Here is a 17,238-nt window from a genome sequence, read left to right as displayed (position 1 = left end):
GCTTGTAGATTTATGTGCTGAAAAAGGACTGGTGATTGGGAATACCTGGTTTATATAGAGAGATATACATAAGTATACGTATGTAAGTAAGAGAGATGGCCAGAGAGCGTTATTGGATTACGTGTTAATTGATAGGCGCGCGAAAGAGAGACTTTTGGATGTTAATGTGCTGAGAGGTGCAACTGGAGGGAAGTCTGATCATTATCTTGTGGAGGCGAAGGTGAAGATTTGTAGAGGTTTTCAGAAAAGAAAGAGAATGTTGGGGTGAAGAGAGTGGTGAGAGAAAGTGAGCTTGGGAAGGAGACTTGTGTGTGGAAGTACCAGGAGAGACTGAATACAGAATGGAAAAAGGACGAAAGGGGAGTGGGGGAGGAATGGGATGTGTATATGTCTGTGTGTATATATATGTATACGTTGAGATGTATAGGTATGTATATATGGATAGGTAGCGCAGGGAAACAGACGAAAGAAGCTCAACCCACACATATGCAATGGGTGCATATATACACGCCCACACTCGCACATATACATACCTATCCATTTCAAATGTATACATACATATGCATACACAGATAAATACATATATACACATGTATATATTCATACTTGCTGCCCTCAGCCATTCCCGTCACCACCCCGTGACACATGAGATGGCACCCCCCTTCCCCCGCCCGCGCGCGAGGTAGCGCTAGGAAAAGACAACAAAGGCCACATTCGTTCACACTCAGTCTCTAGCTGTCATGTGTAATGCACCGGAACCACAGCTCCTTTTCCACATCTAGGCCCCACAAAAACTTTCCATGGTTTACCGAAGACACTTCACATGCCATGGTTCAATCCATTGACAGCACGTCGACCCCGGTGTACCACATCGCTCCAATTCACTCTATTCCTTGCACACCTTCCACCCTCCTGCATGTTCAGGCCCCGATCGCTCAAAATCTTTTTCACTCCATCCTTTCACCTCCAATTTGATCTCCCACTTCTCCTCGTTCCCTCCAACTCTGACACTTATATCCTCTTTGTCAGTCTTTCTTCACTCATTCTAAGTGACCAGACCATTTCAACACACCCTCTTCTGCTCTCTCAACCACTTTCTTTTTGTTACCACACATTTCTCTTACCCTTTCATTACTTACTCGATCAAACCGCCTCACACCACATATTGTCCTCAAACATCTCATTTCCAACACATCCACCCTCCTCCACACACACACACACACACACACACACATATATATATATATATATATATATATATATATATATATATATATATATATATACACACATGAATGAAGTAGTTAGTTTGTAAACTTATTCTTTCTCTATGTGCTATTGCTTATCTGATTATCAGGTTTGTGCTGATTTTGTGTGTGTGTGTGTGTGTGCACACGTGTAAACTAGAGATGGCTACTAAACAATCCAACGCAAGTTATATCGGAGCGGCATGAGTCTAGATGCCTGAATTACATTTTATATCCTAGGCTGACAGGATGGCGTTTTACTATGGTTCACTCCACACTATCAGATACTACAGCTGTGATTCAAATTCACAAATGATTCGGCTACTGAGGAGAGACAATGGAAATGAATAACGTTACAACTGTCGGTGTTGTCTGATGAATTGATCAAATTTGGGTCTGTTCCAAACTTAGTAAATAGGCTTAACATACGGCCGTCACAAGTCTAACTCACTGACTAACACAAATGGACATATGAAAATAAATGCTTTGGAAAAAAAAATGGCAAAATATTAAAATGTTGAGAGGTAATCACAAAAAAAGATAAATCTTTTTGATTGTTTGTACAATATTATGTTGTTTGATCCTGATATTAACTTATGACTCCCGTCTGCTGATAACAACGAAAATACATCATATCACAAGGTCAACACGTTTGTCTTTATGTTGACTAAAAATTTTATGCTTAAAGTTTCATGTCTTCTGCTTTCAATTTTCTACATTTTTTTTCAGATTCTCTCATTTCATTTTTGTATTAACTTTCCTTTGTGGAACTATATCATATTTATTTGTATAAGTGAATAAGGCGTATCCTGTAGATATGTGATTACTGAACATATTTTCGAAAGTCACAAAGATATAAGGGCAAACAATGATAAAATAATTAACCAATTTACTAATCACTAGCAACATACAACATCTACCACGATATCCTGCAGCACTGCAAATGCTACACACGTGTCGGCTTCTAGCAGTTTCGTGTCGTCTGTAAATTTGACCATATTCCTGCTATCTTCCCACTTCCCTTTTTTTCTTTTTTATCTTTTTCTCACTGCACTCCTAACGACCCTCCAACAAACCCTTCCCAAACTCCACACCTCAACAAAGCACTGATCCTTTAGTCATATCGTCTTTCCCTGCGGCCGTTCAGACACACATCCCCCGGGTTGGCCGAGAACAAAGTATCATTTTAATGCTCCACGTACGATATAAAATATAGTTCAATGACTTTAATTGTTGACAGCCATTAATCCCACCCCCTGCCCCCAGCTACAAGGAAAAAAAAGTTGCCATCTGCCTCCAGCAGAAGAATGCATTTCAACGGCGTTGTAACATGTAGTGGAGACAACCTCCTGGGGATGTTATTATAAACTACCTTGATGTGTAATTGCCTCCAATGTCCACGAGGATCAAACTTGTGCTTATTAATATGTGTTATGTAATGAATGACGGACTTGTGGGAATGTTAGCGGTTCCATAGGATCCATGCTAGACTTAATAACCCACATTCCAAGTCAATAACATAAATACACAGGTAAAGCTATACAGCAACCTCTTCATATCCTTAATGAAGTCAAACTGGAACATACTCCTTAAGTTGGGTCAGAACATCTACAGAAGCGCAAAGAACTAATAGAGAAGGTCCGGAACACAGCATCAAAGTATTACGAGAACGGAGTTTCAGGGAAAGGCTAGAAGCCTTAAATCTAACCATTATGGAAGAGAAAAGAGTGGGTGATGATCTGATCATAACGTGTTTTTAAACTAGTCTGATGGTGTCAGAGTGAACAGTTATCGTAAGATGCAATACAAGAAAAAGCGATACAAGAAATAGCAGAGTCCACAAGATGAAGGTAAGAAGAAACTTGTTAGTCAAGATGTAAAGTCGTAGTTTTATACCATAAGATCACTGAGTGATTGTAGTAAAGATGAAATTGTGAATGTGGTGAACAGCATACATCAGTTTATATGATACAATATCAAGTGGATGGAACCCCACCAGAGCAGAAGTACCTCCCCGTATAGTACAAATAGGTAATTGTATGTAGTGGAAGAAGTACATGCGTCTCACACAATGTCTATATTGAAGAAAAATGGGAAACCTGCAGGGGCCAAGAAAGTTGTATATTTGAAACTAGAATATAATGAAAAGCTTCCTTGCTTTAAATAGTAGCGTACGTAATTCTATAATGGTTTCGTTGAGCCGACAGATAACGTATAATGACGAATAGAGTATAATCATGAAATATTCATTTATATTGCAGTGTAAATTTTTCTTACCTTTTCCCTAGTAAAAAGTGTTATTTTATAAGTGATTATGCCGAAAAAGTACAGAAAATGGCTATTATTCCCTTGATACTGGTTTTGTGATCAGGACTGATATTTTGAAGTTTACATATTTTTCAGAACATTGCGAATAGATTCAGTGCTGAGTAGCTGACATACAACTTTCTAGAAGTTTGCAGTAATGTAAATAGTTGTCAGAGGAGGAGGAAGACGTTGTAGATCCAATTTCAGAGTTGCGGCTGAGGAGAGAAACCCATACTTCCCCAATCAAACATACCTCAACGACTTGATCAGAGATCTTGGTCTCACAAAGTCCAGTGCAGAGCTTTTGACGTCTGGGCTCAAGCGGTGGAACCTGTTGGATGAAAGTGTGCAGATCGCAGATCAGAGGAAGCGTCACCTAGGTTTTTCCAGCTTCTTAACCCGTTAAGATGGGCTCCGCTTCTGCCACAATGTAACCGGTCTGTTCCAGGCAATAGGAATCGCCTTCAACCCGAGCGAGTGGCGCCTCTATATTGACAGCTCTCCCAGGAGCCTCAAAGCCGTGCTGCTCCATACGGGAACAAGTACCCGTCTCTTCCCCTGGCTCACTCGGTGCACCTCAAAGAACAATACAACACTGTTAAGACTTTGCCAGACGCCTTAAAGTATGATGAGTACAGCTGGCAGGTTTTAGCAAGTTTTCCAGCTATCTTTGCCTTCGGGACAGCAGGGACACTGCGGCGCACTACCACAGGCGGGACTGGCCATAGCGGACCGAATTCTATGTGAGGATGAAGAACGTCAAATGCGAGCCACTGGTGGATCCCGGAAGGTGTTAGTGCCACCACTGCACATAACATTAGGCCTTATGAAACAATTTGTCGCGGCTCTAGATAGGGAGTCTGCAGCCTTCAAGTACCTTCAAGACTTCTTCCCTAAGTTGTCTGAGGCAAAGGTCAAAGCCGGTGTCTTCGTGGGACCACAGATAAAGAAGATCCTGGAGTGCAAGGAATTCCCAAGAAGCTCACTAGGAAGGAGGAAGCAGCTTGGTACAGCTTTGTCACAGTGAGTCGTGGTTTCCTGGACAATCACAAGGCCGAACACTATGTGGAGCTGGTTGAGACTATGGCGAAGAACTACGGCAAAATGGGCTGCAGGATGTTCCTCAGATACCATATCCTTGACCCTCATCTTGATAAATTCTAGAACATGGGAGCGCATTCGGAGGAGCAAGGCGAGCGCTTCCACTAGGATATACTGGACTTTGAAAACCGCTACTCAGGAACGTATAACGAGAACATGATGGCAGATCATATCTGGCGTCTGAGTCATATAAATGATTTACAGGACAATCGTAAGTCTCGAAAAACTACTCACTTCTAAATCTTTGTGATCACTTTTGTTTAACATTAGCGTAAATACATGTTAATTTTTATTCGTACATTTTCTGACTTAATGAATAAAAATGTACAAATTCGCCCGTTGTCCAACTGGAAATGGGTAGATTTCCTGGTCACAAAGAAAAGTTTGAAGGTAGTGATTACCTTTTTGTCTACTTTTTACGCATAAGCAATTAGAAAATATCACTTACTACCCAGGAATAAAAATTGCGTTACACGGTGTTATAGAACGTAATGGTCCTAAAGTAATATCCAGACCCCATACTTTTACTCAGCATGAAAAAAGATATGAATACTTGTATTAGATCACCTCTTCACATTTTCTTTACTACATCAAACAGATTAAAGTCGTTTAGTTGGCTTTTATAAGACTTATTTTCCAGTCCGGGAGTCATTTTGGTAGCTCGATGCTCATGTTGTCTTTTTTTGAGGGGGACCAAAACTGAACACATTATTGAAAGTAAGGATTCGCTAGTAAATTGTAAAGAGTAAGCTTGATTTACCTGGACTTAAATATGAAAGCCCTACATATAAATCCCAGAATTTTGTTCGCTCATTTTCACTGTTTACTTGTTTTTAGGTCACTCAGATTATTACGACTATGTGTTTTTCCAATTTACCTTTAGTTCAAAAGAAATCATACATTAGCTTTCCTTTACATTTTAACTGCTGATATGTAAAACTTTGCGCTTATCGATATCAAAATTCATTTGCCATCTATGATCCAGTCCATCAGTTTGTTATGTCAGTTTGAGGCTTTGTATCATCCGCCAATTTTGATATCTTACAGCGCAGTCCATTATCAATACCATTAGTACATTCATTTATGAAAAAGAGAATGGTCCTATGATTGATCCCTGTGACACTCCACTTATTACGTCTAACTATTCTGAGGACTGACCGTTACGACCAGTCAACTAATTTCCTACCCACCTGAGTACAACTTCGGCAATATCATGTGACTTCACATTTTCTAGCAACCTTTGATGCGGAACTTTATCAAATGCATTCTGAAGACTTAGATAGATGACATCAACTGTATTACTTTTATCATACATGGTGAATATATCAATAAGAAAATTAAGCAGGTATGTCAGACATGAGCGATTTCGTCGAAAACCAGGTAGGGAATCGTTTTTTAAGTGATGGTCCTCATGGTTTACAATTCCGTCTCGAATGATGATTTCCATAAGTTTTCCAACTACAGACGTCAAGATAATAATTGGGAGATAATTTCAAGATAAATGATCATATGATCTTGGAGAGAAGAAAAAGAGTTGGCTATAGGTCAGAACTCTCAAGAACGCTACTGATGATGGAAGATGGAGAAAGTTCTCCATCAAGGACTGCTGCACTGGGCCGACCAAAGAGGAAGCTATGCAGGAGGAAACAAGAGAGATGCAGAATAAGCCAAAAGAAGAAAGTTTAGAAAGCAAAGGTTTGTGTCAGGGTCTGTCATCTAGTACGTATGGAGAGCGACACGACAAAAGTTTCACGAACATCCTGAGAGAGGAGGAGAGGCGAGTCATACTACAGATCACCAGTGCATCTTGAACCGTGAAAGTTGCTTCGGTGATGAAAAAATGTAATGGGATCTGTTTAAGACAGTGAAAGTCAAGGAGAGTCTGAAAGACTAGGCAGAAACCGGAAGCGAGAGAAACAAAACAATAGTTAAAAGAGTTAGAATGGTCTTCTAACTCAGGAGTTAGCTGCAACAAGTTATGCTTCCAAGAAGCATGTAATGGTAGTGACTGTATACATCACGCATATACATCAGTGATGTTTTGTGAAAAAATATAAAAATCATACCAGTTCTATCTCGGTCACCATTGTATGAACAAAACTATTATATCTGTGAGCGGAATACAGGTGGTTGCTCTCATGTGGCACCAGGATGACTGTACTGTAGTGGCCAGCAGCTTGTAGTCTGGTTTTCTTATATTATTTCATTTATAAATTCGTCATTAGTAAAACTAAAATTTCTTTGGGTAGTTAAGGGTTGCAAGAAGAAAAGAATCAAACAATATTCTGATTTTCAAAATGACTTTTGGAAATCACTAATAAAGCTTTTTAAATCTAAATAATCTCGAGATCACCACTGGAAAGTCCCCAGTGGGACTCCCCTGCTGATGGGTGAGGGGAATATAGATACCGTAGAAGCGTCGCCAACAAGGAGGGTGTGTGGCGACCTGCTTAACCCTGGTCATGTTCTTTTCAACTATCAAAATAAGATCAGACTCAAGGACTACAAATATTTATACTTCATTACACCAAATTCATGTTGTCTATATACAATTTTCTTCACTAAATATAAATCACGAAGGAGTAACTAAGTGTTCACAGAATTTTATGGTGTTTCCGGTGAGCATAAGAGTAGTTGCAGGGGCGAGCGCGGCAGGAGTGCCAGGCTGGCGACGGCAGCAGACGGGATTCGGTCGTCGTTCTGATCACTTGATCACCAGAGTCAGGCCAGCAGGACCGCCACCATGCATGACGTGTTCTCTGGTATACGGAACCTGCTCAAGGTGGATTCTGTCCACATCGACAATAACGTATTCCGGTTACATTACAAGGCGACCATGTTCATCATGGTGGCGTTCAGCTTACTGTTAACACAGAAGCAATATTTCGGCGACCCCATCGACTGTATCGTGGATAAAGTCGAACCCAAGATTATGGACACATTTTGCTGGATCCACAGTACCTATACTATACCCAGCTTGACTGGTGCCCAGATTGGTAGTGAAGTTGCTCACCCGGGGGTCGCCCCAGAAACCATCCCCGGCCACAGTGACAAACATGAGGTCAAACATCACAAGTATTACCAGTGGATCACCCTCTTCTTGTATCTACAGGTGAGTATTAATTCTTCATTGATATTTTTAATTTGGCCCGATAGTTAGGGGCGGCATTTTATTGATATATTTTTTGTACTGAATGGTTGTTAACAAGTGATGATCAAGAATACGTAAGAAAGTGGTAAGTTGATGAAATGGTTTTAGAATAAATTTGTTGATTGGTTACGTGGGTTTTATGCCCATCCTCTGCCAAAGTCACTGATGCCGTCAGTTTTAGGTGATCAACAACAGTTGATAACATTTGAACATCTTCCGAAGGTTGTGGAAGAGAATCCTTACGTCATACTCACCCTCACTCCTTTATGGCCTTTGCTTCCAGCATTTGCTGGAAAACGAGGAAGTAACAAATTTTGTCGGATTTGATGACATCATCACAGACTTTTATCATGAGGGGAATACATCTGTTAGGTTCTGGTGCAGCCATTTTTGCGGTATATATTTACCTAATTCATTCTATTTCTTTTTTCTTCTTGAAGTCCTCCAGTCATGAAGAGCTAAGATCGTCTAAATGTAAATAACGAGGTTTTCTAAAAAAGATAATAATTCATGTTTCAGGTTTGGTGTGATGATGTCACATGACGTACTTGTTTACCGGTAGATATCCTCCCTCAGGGCAGGACATGTTGGTGTCATTAGTTGACTTGTCACAGCTACGGTACTACTCACTCAACTCTGAAACTATGACAACATAACAATGCCGCGACCTCGAGGCCTGTACTTTGAATCACGGCTGAGGTAGTTAAGTTTCTTATATGTACGATATTAACATGTTTGGAAGACATGTGTTATATTAGGCTCACGTTACCTTTCCTAGAGAGAGAGAGAGAGAGAGAGAGAGAGAGAGAGAGAGAGAGAGAGAGAGAGAGAGAGAGAGAGAGAGAGAGAGAGAGAGGTCAAGCGTCGATCGGAAGATCACACGGTAAACACGTGAAAAAAGATAAAAAGTTCAACGGAAACGACACAGAGGTGGGCATGGGCGAGGGAGTGGCAGTGTGGCCAACACAACCCGGAGTTAGTCGATACTTAACGTGGGACAATCAAAAGCAATGTGGGAGAAGACCTTAACGTGGGATGTGGGATGGGACTGACGTTGTGTTCAATAGCTGATGGAACCCTTGTGGTTGAGGTATTGATGTATATTATCGACAGATGTTGATATATCCTTCCTTCAAAACAATAAAATGTAGTCATGTCTGTAGTTAACTTGTCGGGAGGACGGTGATGGTACATGGAGACCTTATCTTGCAGGCAATCTTCTTTTATCTGCCACGTTATCTGTGGAAGATGTGGGAAGGAGGCAAGGTCAAGATGTTAGTCTCCCAGCTGGATTCTCCCATCGTGGACGACGAAGCTAAGGAGGCACGCAAAGCCATACTGACTGACTACTTCACTCGCAACCTTCACAACCACAACGCCTACGCTTTTAGATATTTTGCCTGTGAGGTCCTCAACTTCATCAACGTCATCGGCCAGATTTACTTCATTGACAGGTGCGTATGATGGACCTATGGGTCAGGTCTGCCCGCTATACTGGGGTCATTATAGTCTCTGCTGATGTCATGCCTTCCTTGTATTCCTGAAGGCACTGGAACTTCAGAAGTCTATATAACTGCCTTTCCACCTCGGAGCCGCAGTGGAGTTATCATACGTGTTCCTTGATATATTATCTGATCTGTGGCTTCCGGTTTTATCTTCGTTATAAGCTCTCTCGTTGTATGGTGTCCAAACTCTTCTCTCTTCATGATCTTCGTCGGTTTTAGTACAACTATTTTCTTCTATTTTCCTCCTCAGTCCTTCGGCAGGATACATCACAAGTACTAGTATTCTTCGAACAATACTTTCTGCTATCTAATTCTTTTAATGTTTGTCTGGCCTGAAGTTTAAGGAGTGACAATAGGTGGTGTGTACATTATGTCTGCTTTTTGTTTACGCAATAATCAGTAAACGGTAGCAGTAAAATAACATTGGCAATAACATCATCATTTCACTTGGCAGATTCTTGGGTTACCAGTTTACTACTTATGGGTCACGAGTGGTTGCTTTCAGCGAACAAGAGTTCGGTTCCCGGCACGATCCGATGGATGAAGTGTTCCCCAAGGTGACCAAATGTACCTTCCATAAGTTTGGCGCCAGTGGAAGTAAGGAGAAGTTTGATGGCCTCTGTGTTTTGCCACTAAATATCGTCAGCGAGAAAATCTTCATATTCCTTTGGTTTTGGTGAGTTTTTAAGTCTGTATTATGCACACACACACACACACACACACACACACACACACACACACACATATATATATATATATATATATATATATATATATATATATATATATATATATATAACCAACTTCCACTCCTGCTGGGTATCTTTTCTCGTCTAACAGTCAGTTTATTGATGACGAGATGTACATAACAACATCGTATGGTATTTAACTTATCATATCTCATTAAGTTCCAAAGAATCACCTTTCCACTCTTGTAATGTATTTCCAATCTCTGTTTGTTTACTGAGTTTGGATTATTGAAACAGTTTACTTCATACATTATCAAAATGATTTTGATGTCTGGCGTCAGGTTAATCATTGTGGCTATGATCTCTGGCTTGGGTCTCATATATCGTATGACCACATTCACACCATGGATGAGGAGGATGCTACTGCGCACCAAGTCTCGTCTTGTGTCCGCCATCACCGTGGAATCCATCGTTCGCAAGTGTCAGGTCGGGGACTGGTTTCTTCTTTTTCAATTAGGTAAGTTTGGTTTCCGTCGTTGGTTCAGTAGGCAAACTTCCTCACGTTAGTTAAGCTTCAGGGATATTAACTGCCAAGGGCTTTATGGCCTTTTGGTTAAGTTATAATTACCAAAAGGAGAATTCCTTTTTCGGGGCCGAACATGATTAAGAAAACATAGAATCTCACTATGTAGATGACCCATGTCTCATTATATTCGTTACCGTTACAAAAAAGTTATGCCTAGTTTTCTTTTTTTTCTGTAAATGTCAGAAAAATTATGATGAATTTCATATAACTGAAGATTAAAAAGATACTGATATATACATATATATATATATATATATATATATATATATATATATATATATATATATATATATATATATATTGGAAAGGATCACAATTTTGCGTGTGATCAAGATATTCCTATGAGTCCACGCAGAAAATGAAACACGAAAAGTTCCCAATTGCACTTTCGTGTAATAATCACATCATCAGGGGAGACACAAGAGAGAAATATAACAGTCAGTTGATATACATCGAAAAGACGAAGCTGGGACGCCATTTGGTAAACATGTGATTGTCCAAACAATCACATGTTTATATATACGTATATTGTCATATATTTCCAGGAAAGAACATGGACGCATTGATCTACAAGGAGTTCATGGAAGAATTGGCCCGAGACCTTCAGACGAAAGAAACACAGTAGAGATCTGACAGTTAGTCAGTCAGGTGGAACTATATAACAACAGCAGCTTCTCAGCAGACAAATTGTTATTACGTTGTGTCTCCGACACCCAGCAGGGAATGGAGCTGAGAGTTGACACATCGCTTCTGAAAATACATTCGAAAATTATAAGAGGAGTAGAAATGATCGATGTGTGTGTGTGTGTGTGTGTGTGTGTGTGTGTGTGTGTGTGTGTGTGTGTGTTACGGTGTAGATAACGGAACTTTGACGATAACCAGAATACTGTTATCAACTTCAGCCTCATAATAATTCAAATTTCTCGAGTTTCCTTAAGACCCTCCAATTATATTTGTATAACTTTAAAAGCTGTTTATATTTTGTGTTAGGCAACTTATCTGTACATCTTAAACCGAAATATTCATGATGCTGCCATTTCATCAGAGAATGATTACCCTGATATCAACTGTACCGAAGAATAGCAGACTAAGGTCAGGCAGGCACCAGCCACTCACAATGTCTGTTATGTACAAGTTTTCACGACTATGTCCACTGTATGATGTGATGTCATGAATATGTCCACTGTATGATGTGATGTCATGAATATGTCCACTGTATGATGTGATGCCATGAGTATGTCCACTGTATGATGTGATGTCATGAGTATGTCCACTGTATGATGTGACGTCATGAGTATGTCCACTGTATAATGTGATGTCATGAGTATGTACACTCTATAATGTGATGTCATGAGTATATCCACTGTATGATGTGATGTCATGAGTATGTCCACTGTATGATGTGATGTCATGAGTATGTCCACTGTATAATGTGATGTCATGAGTATGTCCACTGTATGATGCGATGTCTTTCTGTAATCTGTATTTTTTTCCACTGTTTATATAAGTTAATAAAATGCATTGTATATATTTTTTTCTAAATAAACGATATATGAAACATTAAGATTACATCATTCTGAGTTTCAGTACATTTATTGCAATGGAATGTTTGCTTCCTGTTCCTTGTTTTCGCCGAGTTTTGTGTGATTATTTATAAAAAGCTAAGATAACTTGTAGCAATCAGGCATGTTTATGTTTTACGATTTCTGGCTTAACGAGAAGTCAGAAGGCGATTAATTGCAACAACAACAACATTTATCAGATGAAGTACAACACACCATAAACAACTAATTATTATCAGCGGTAATACACTCACTGTGACTTAAGCACCAGCCTGTGCCAGTAACGGCACCCTGGGTACACATTTCAGACCTGTGTCAGTAATTGCACTCCAAGAAAAGTGGCACTTGTCGCCTGCCACACACACACACACACACACACACACACACACACACACACTCCTCAGTGGTGGTTGACACCTGTCGTGTCACCGTAACCATCATTCAGGAACCGACAAACAAAGAGCCTTATCCTGGACCCAGTGTTGTCAGCAGGGGTGACGCAAGGTCTCGCTCACAAAGGCTCTGTCGCTACACTGTGTGGGAGACGTAGATGTGTTGAGCAATGTGGTGGCAGTCATGTGTGAGATGATCATAAACATGATGAGAAAATAATCACACCATTGTTGAGGTTCTGGATTAGATCCTAACTCTCTCTTGTGGTTCCACCTCTGGTCACGTTACATGTAAGGGTAAAGGTGGGCATCGCTTATCTAGTCTGTACGAATTTCACCTACTAGGGTCATTAAGGCCATGAATATTAAGTTGTAGGCGCTGATTTAAAAAACTGACCTCCTTCAGTTATTAAAGATACCTATAACACCAAAGTCGCTCTCACTGAATACCTATATAACTTGTGATGGTCATGTGTGAGTGTGAGCACATGACCTTTCCTTCTTGGGGACTCACAGGTAGAGCCTTCGAATTTAAGTCCAGTTCATTGGTTGGTCTGCATCTTGAGTACTGTATTCAGTTTGGTCACACTACCTAACAAAAATAAAAGACATAGAATGAAGAGAATACAGCGCTGAGCGACCAAGATGATTCCCGGACTGAGAAACAAATCTTACAAGATCAGATTAAACGACTTGAATCTATTTAGCCTAGAAAAGAAAGGTTAAGAAGTGATGTGATATAGGTATTTAAAATGATCAAAGGCTTCAATAATCTTGATCTATCAAGGCTTCAATAATCTTGATCTATCAAGTTACTTAAGACATGATTCGTCTGATCTAAGTCATAGTGATGGATACTACTAACTCGAGAACAATTTATCATACTACTAACTCGAGAACAAACAATTTATCACGAGTGAGTTTAAATATTTTTTCCTCAACAAGATTGTCATCATATGGAACAATCTGCCAGTTACAGTGGTTGAAAGCAGTTCTATGGACATGTTTAAGAATAGACTAGAAGATTTCGTTTCAAGTCGAAGACCATCATTTGGATCTGCATTGTCAAAATGACGATTAGCAGGTAATCCTCTTTGAGTTATCTGTATAACTTTTAACTTTTACCACATTAATCTGTGAGTGTCTGATATCTTCCACGACCACAGGCAGCCTCCAGACCACCTAAAGGTCTGTTGTTTGAATTTCTTGCATTACTGGCACTGGTTGGGTGTGTGTGACCGGGGTGCCAGTATTGTCCCATGTGTAACAGTTGCGTAAGGAGCACTTGGTTAGATGTGTATGGACGGTGATGTTCAAGATCTGGCTTTATATGATTCTTTACTACAACCGTATAGTGCGATCGTCACATGTAGGGTATTTTTCATTTTCTCCTTCGATTTCGCGTCATAACTTTAACAGACGAGGACGAGGTAAGAACGTCTAATCTCTGACTGCGTCTCGACACTAAGGTTCAGCGCGTTATCTGTGTGACAGGATATTCGTAGCTGATGACGACAGAGAATCCTCGAGCTGTAACTACAGCCTAGCCTATCCTGCACTCGGGTATAGCTAACCATAGGGCACCTACGTCAGATATCTTGTTAACTGTAGCCACACACACACACACACACACACACACACACACACAAGCCTCGTGTTGCAGCGGTTAGCGTTACTGACCATCATGGGCCGCCTAGGATCAAATCAACTTAGGTTCGAATCCTGATCACGGTGGTCGGTCCACAGTCCACCCAGCTGTTCATCCTTCCCAAGGGACTGGTCGATAAAACAGGTGTCTGGCTCATGTTAGGGTGTGTATAGGGGGAACCGCAGGGTTGCCCTAACACTCAACTACAATGGAAGACGAAAATTTCGTGGAAAGATTATGATATTAGTTTTGCTCTCCAGTATTAATATGAAAAAGGGAAGGGTGTTATTCTTCTCTACCTCTGACCTCTGCGTTGTCAGGCTGGAAATACAGATAATACAGTGATAAAGGAATATTGTCGAAGATTTACAATGAAGGTACACAGCTCTTGCTATCTGGAATGTGAAAGCGTCACTGATAACGAGAGACGCAAGTTATAGGCGAGAGGAAGGAGCCTCCAGTGATGCTGCAGGTGTTGGTAGGATGAGGATGGCGTGACCCTTCGGGTCATCTGTGACCAAGGTCATGATCCCTGTAATCTCAACAATGTGACTTCCAGTAGTGCGTGTGGTTCAGCGTGATGCAATTGCACTGACGGAAGGCGCTAGCTTGCCAATACGAGAAACGGCGATTATATATTTATATATATATATATATATATATATATATATATATATATATATATATATATCATATATTTTATTTATTTATTTTGCTTTGTCGCTGTCTCCCGCATTAGCGGGGTAGCGTAAGGAAACAGACGAAAGAAAGTCCCAATCCACCCACATACACATGTATATACATACACGTCCACATACAGCACATACACATATCTATACATCTCATGTATACATGAGATGTATATATATATATATATATATATATATATATATATATATATATATATATATATATATATATATCATACTCTCGCAGTCTCCCGCGTTAGCAAGGAAACAGACGAAAGAATGGCCCAACCCGCCCACATACACATATATATACATAAACGCCCACACACGCACATATACATACCTATACATTTCAACGTATACATACATACTCAGACATATACATATATGCACATGTATATATTCATACTTGCTGCCTTCATCCATTCTCGTCGCCACCCCGCCACACATGAAATGGCACCCCCCTCCCCCCGCTCGCGTGTGAGGAAGCGCTAGGAAAAGACAACTAAGGCCACATTCGTTCACACTCAGTCTCTAGCTGTCATGTGTAACGCACCGAATCCACAGCTCCCTTTCCACATCCAGGCCCCACAAAACTTTCCATGTTTACCACAGACGCTTCACATGCCCTGGTTCAATCTATTGACAGCACGTCTTTCACCTTCCTGCATGTTCAGGCCTCGATCGATCAAAATCTTTTTCACTCCATCCTTCCAGCTCCAATTTGGTCTCCCACTTCTCGTTCCCTCCACCTCTGACACATATATCCTCTTTGTCAGTCTTTCCTCATTCATTCTCTCCATATGTCCAAACCATTTCAACACACCCTCTTCTGCTCTCTCAACCACACTCAATATTTCCACACATCTGTCTTACCCTTTCACTACCTACTTGATCAAACCACCTGACACCACATATTGTCCTCAAACATTTCATTTGCAACACATCCACCCTCCTCCGTACATGCCTCGCATCCATGTGTTATTTTTAAAACTACTATCAGTTTATCAATTCATGATGACCTGAGGACCTCTCTAAGAAAGAATCCTGGTGTTACCCAGATTTTCCTATACATGTATATGTATATGTATATGTATATGTATATACATGTGTATGTGGGTGGACTGGGCTATTCTTTCGTCTGTTTCCTTGCGCTATCTCGCTAACGCGGGAGACAGCTACAAAGCAAAATAAATAATATATATATATATATATATATATATATATATATATATATATATATATATATATATATATATTTATACTAATCGCCATTTCCAGCGTTAGCAAGGTAGCGTTAAGAACAGAGGACTGGGCCTTAGAGGGAATATCCTCACCTGGCCCCCTTCTCTGTTCCTTCCTTTGGAAAATTAAAAAAAAAGAGAGGGGAGGATTTCCAGCCCCCTGCTCCCTCCCCTTTTAGTCGCCTTCTACGACACGCAGGGAATACGTGGGAAGTATTCTTTCTCCCCTATCCCCAGGGATAATATATATATAAAGATCTATTTATCTAAAGCATATATCCGTGTGTTTAAGAATTTCAAAATTCCAATAAATTTGTTAACGACGGACACGAAACTGTTGTTTGCCGTTAAGTGACAGCGTCTCCAACCTAACGATACATACAAGCCTCTCAATGTGAGCGCCATCGATGACTGTTATGTATGGACGAAGTATTTGAGTACGTCCACAACATACTTCCCGGGGGAGAGGGAGGTAGAGCAGGAGCGGAGGAGAGGGCACAAAAAGCCTTCACACCATGGCATTTCCAGGACGTCCACAAATCACGAGGCCAGAATCTTCACACACACACACACACACACACACACACACACACACACACACACACATACGATCACCCCTCCACTTCACGAACACCTAAAATGCGTTTCACAAAGAACGTTGCCAATACTACCAGCTCCACGCCGCCGTCAACCGCCATCTACCCTAAACCAACTAACACGTACGTATGTACGTACATACATGTCCCCCTCCCGCCAGAGGCCACCGCTTACCGCGCGCGCTACACACTTCCGGTGATTTCCGCGCCGCCCGGAACACCGTCACGTGACGCTGGCTGCCTCGCGCGCCTCCCTCCTCACCTGCCGGCTCATTCCCACAGCACAACTCACTGGCGCCACCGGTGTTATCGCTGGGAGGACTTTTGGCCAAACTAGAGCAGCCTCAGAATACTATGACAATCCTAAACAACACTGACAGCCCTAGCAACACTAGGACAGCCCAAGCAACACTAAGGCAGGCCTAGCAAAACTAAGACAACCCCATTAGCACTACTGCAGTCTTAGGATCACTCTGGCCGTCCTAGCAACACTAGGAGAACCCTAATAACACGAGCAAAGC

At 40.9% G+C, this 17,238-nt stretch overlaps 1 protein-coding gene across 1 annotated transcript; it reads left to right on the top strand.

The window, feature by feature from the left end:
- Window positions 1-7,288: 7,288 nt before the first annotated feature.
- LOC139749249 (innexin inx2-like) lies at window positions 7,289-12,152 on the top strand. The gene is made up of 5 exons (XM_071662983.1): window positions 7,289-7,767; window positions 9,019-9,260; window positions 9,766-9,987; window positions 10,342-10,517; window positions 11,132-12,152. Exons 1-5 carry the CDS (start codon window positions 7,399-7,401, stop codon window positions 11,209-11,211), a joined length of 1,089 nt encoding a protein of 362 aa, XP_071519084.1. The 5' UTR covers window positions 7,289-7,398; the 3' UTR covers window positions 11,212-12,152.
- The last annotated feature ends 5,086 nt before the right edge of the window (window positions 12,153-17,238 follow it).

Source organism: Panulirus ornatus, chromosome 6 (assembly GCF_036320965.1).
Source record: "Panulirus ornatus isolate Po-2019 chromosome 6, ASM3632096v1, whole genome shotgun sequence".
NCBI classification, from domain to species: domain Eukaryota; kingdom Metazoa; phylum Arthropoda; class Malacostraca; order Decapoda; family Palinuridae; genus Panulirus; species Panulirus ornatus.
The sequence above is the reverse complement of the archived record's forward strand: the minus strand, read 5'-3'. Positions and strand labels throughout refer to the sequence as shown.

Coding starts and splice junctions, on each gene's coding strand:
- LOC139749249 (XM_071662983.1), top strand. CDS start 7,399: ATGCATGACGTGTTCTCTGGTATACGGAACCTGCTCAAGGTGGATTCT. Junction 9,261..9,765: donor CAGATTTACTTCATTGACAG/GTGCGTATGATG, acceptor TTCACTTGGCAG/ATTCTTGGGTTACCAGTTTA. Junction 9,988..10,341: donor TTCATATTCCTTTGGTTTTG/GTGAGTTTTTAA, acceptor GTCTGGCGTCAG/GTTAATCATTGTGGCTATGA.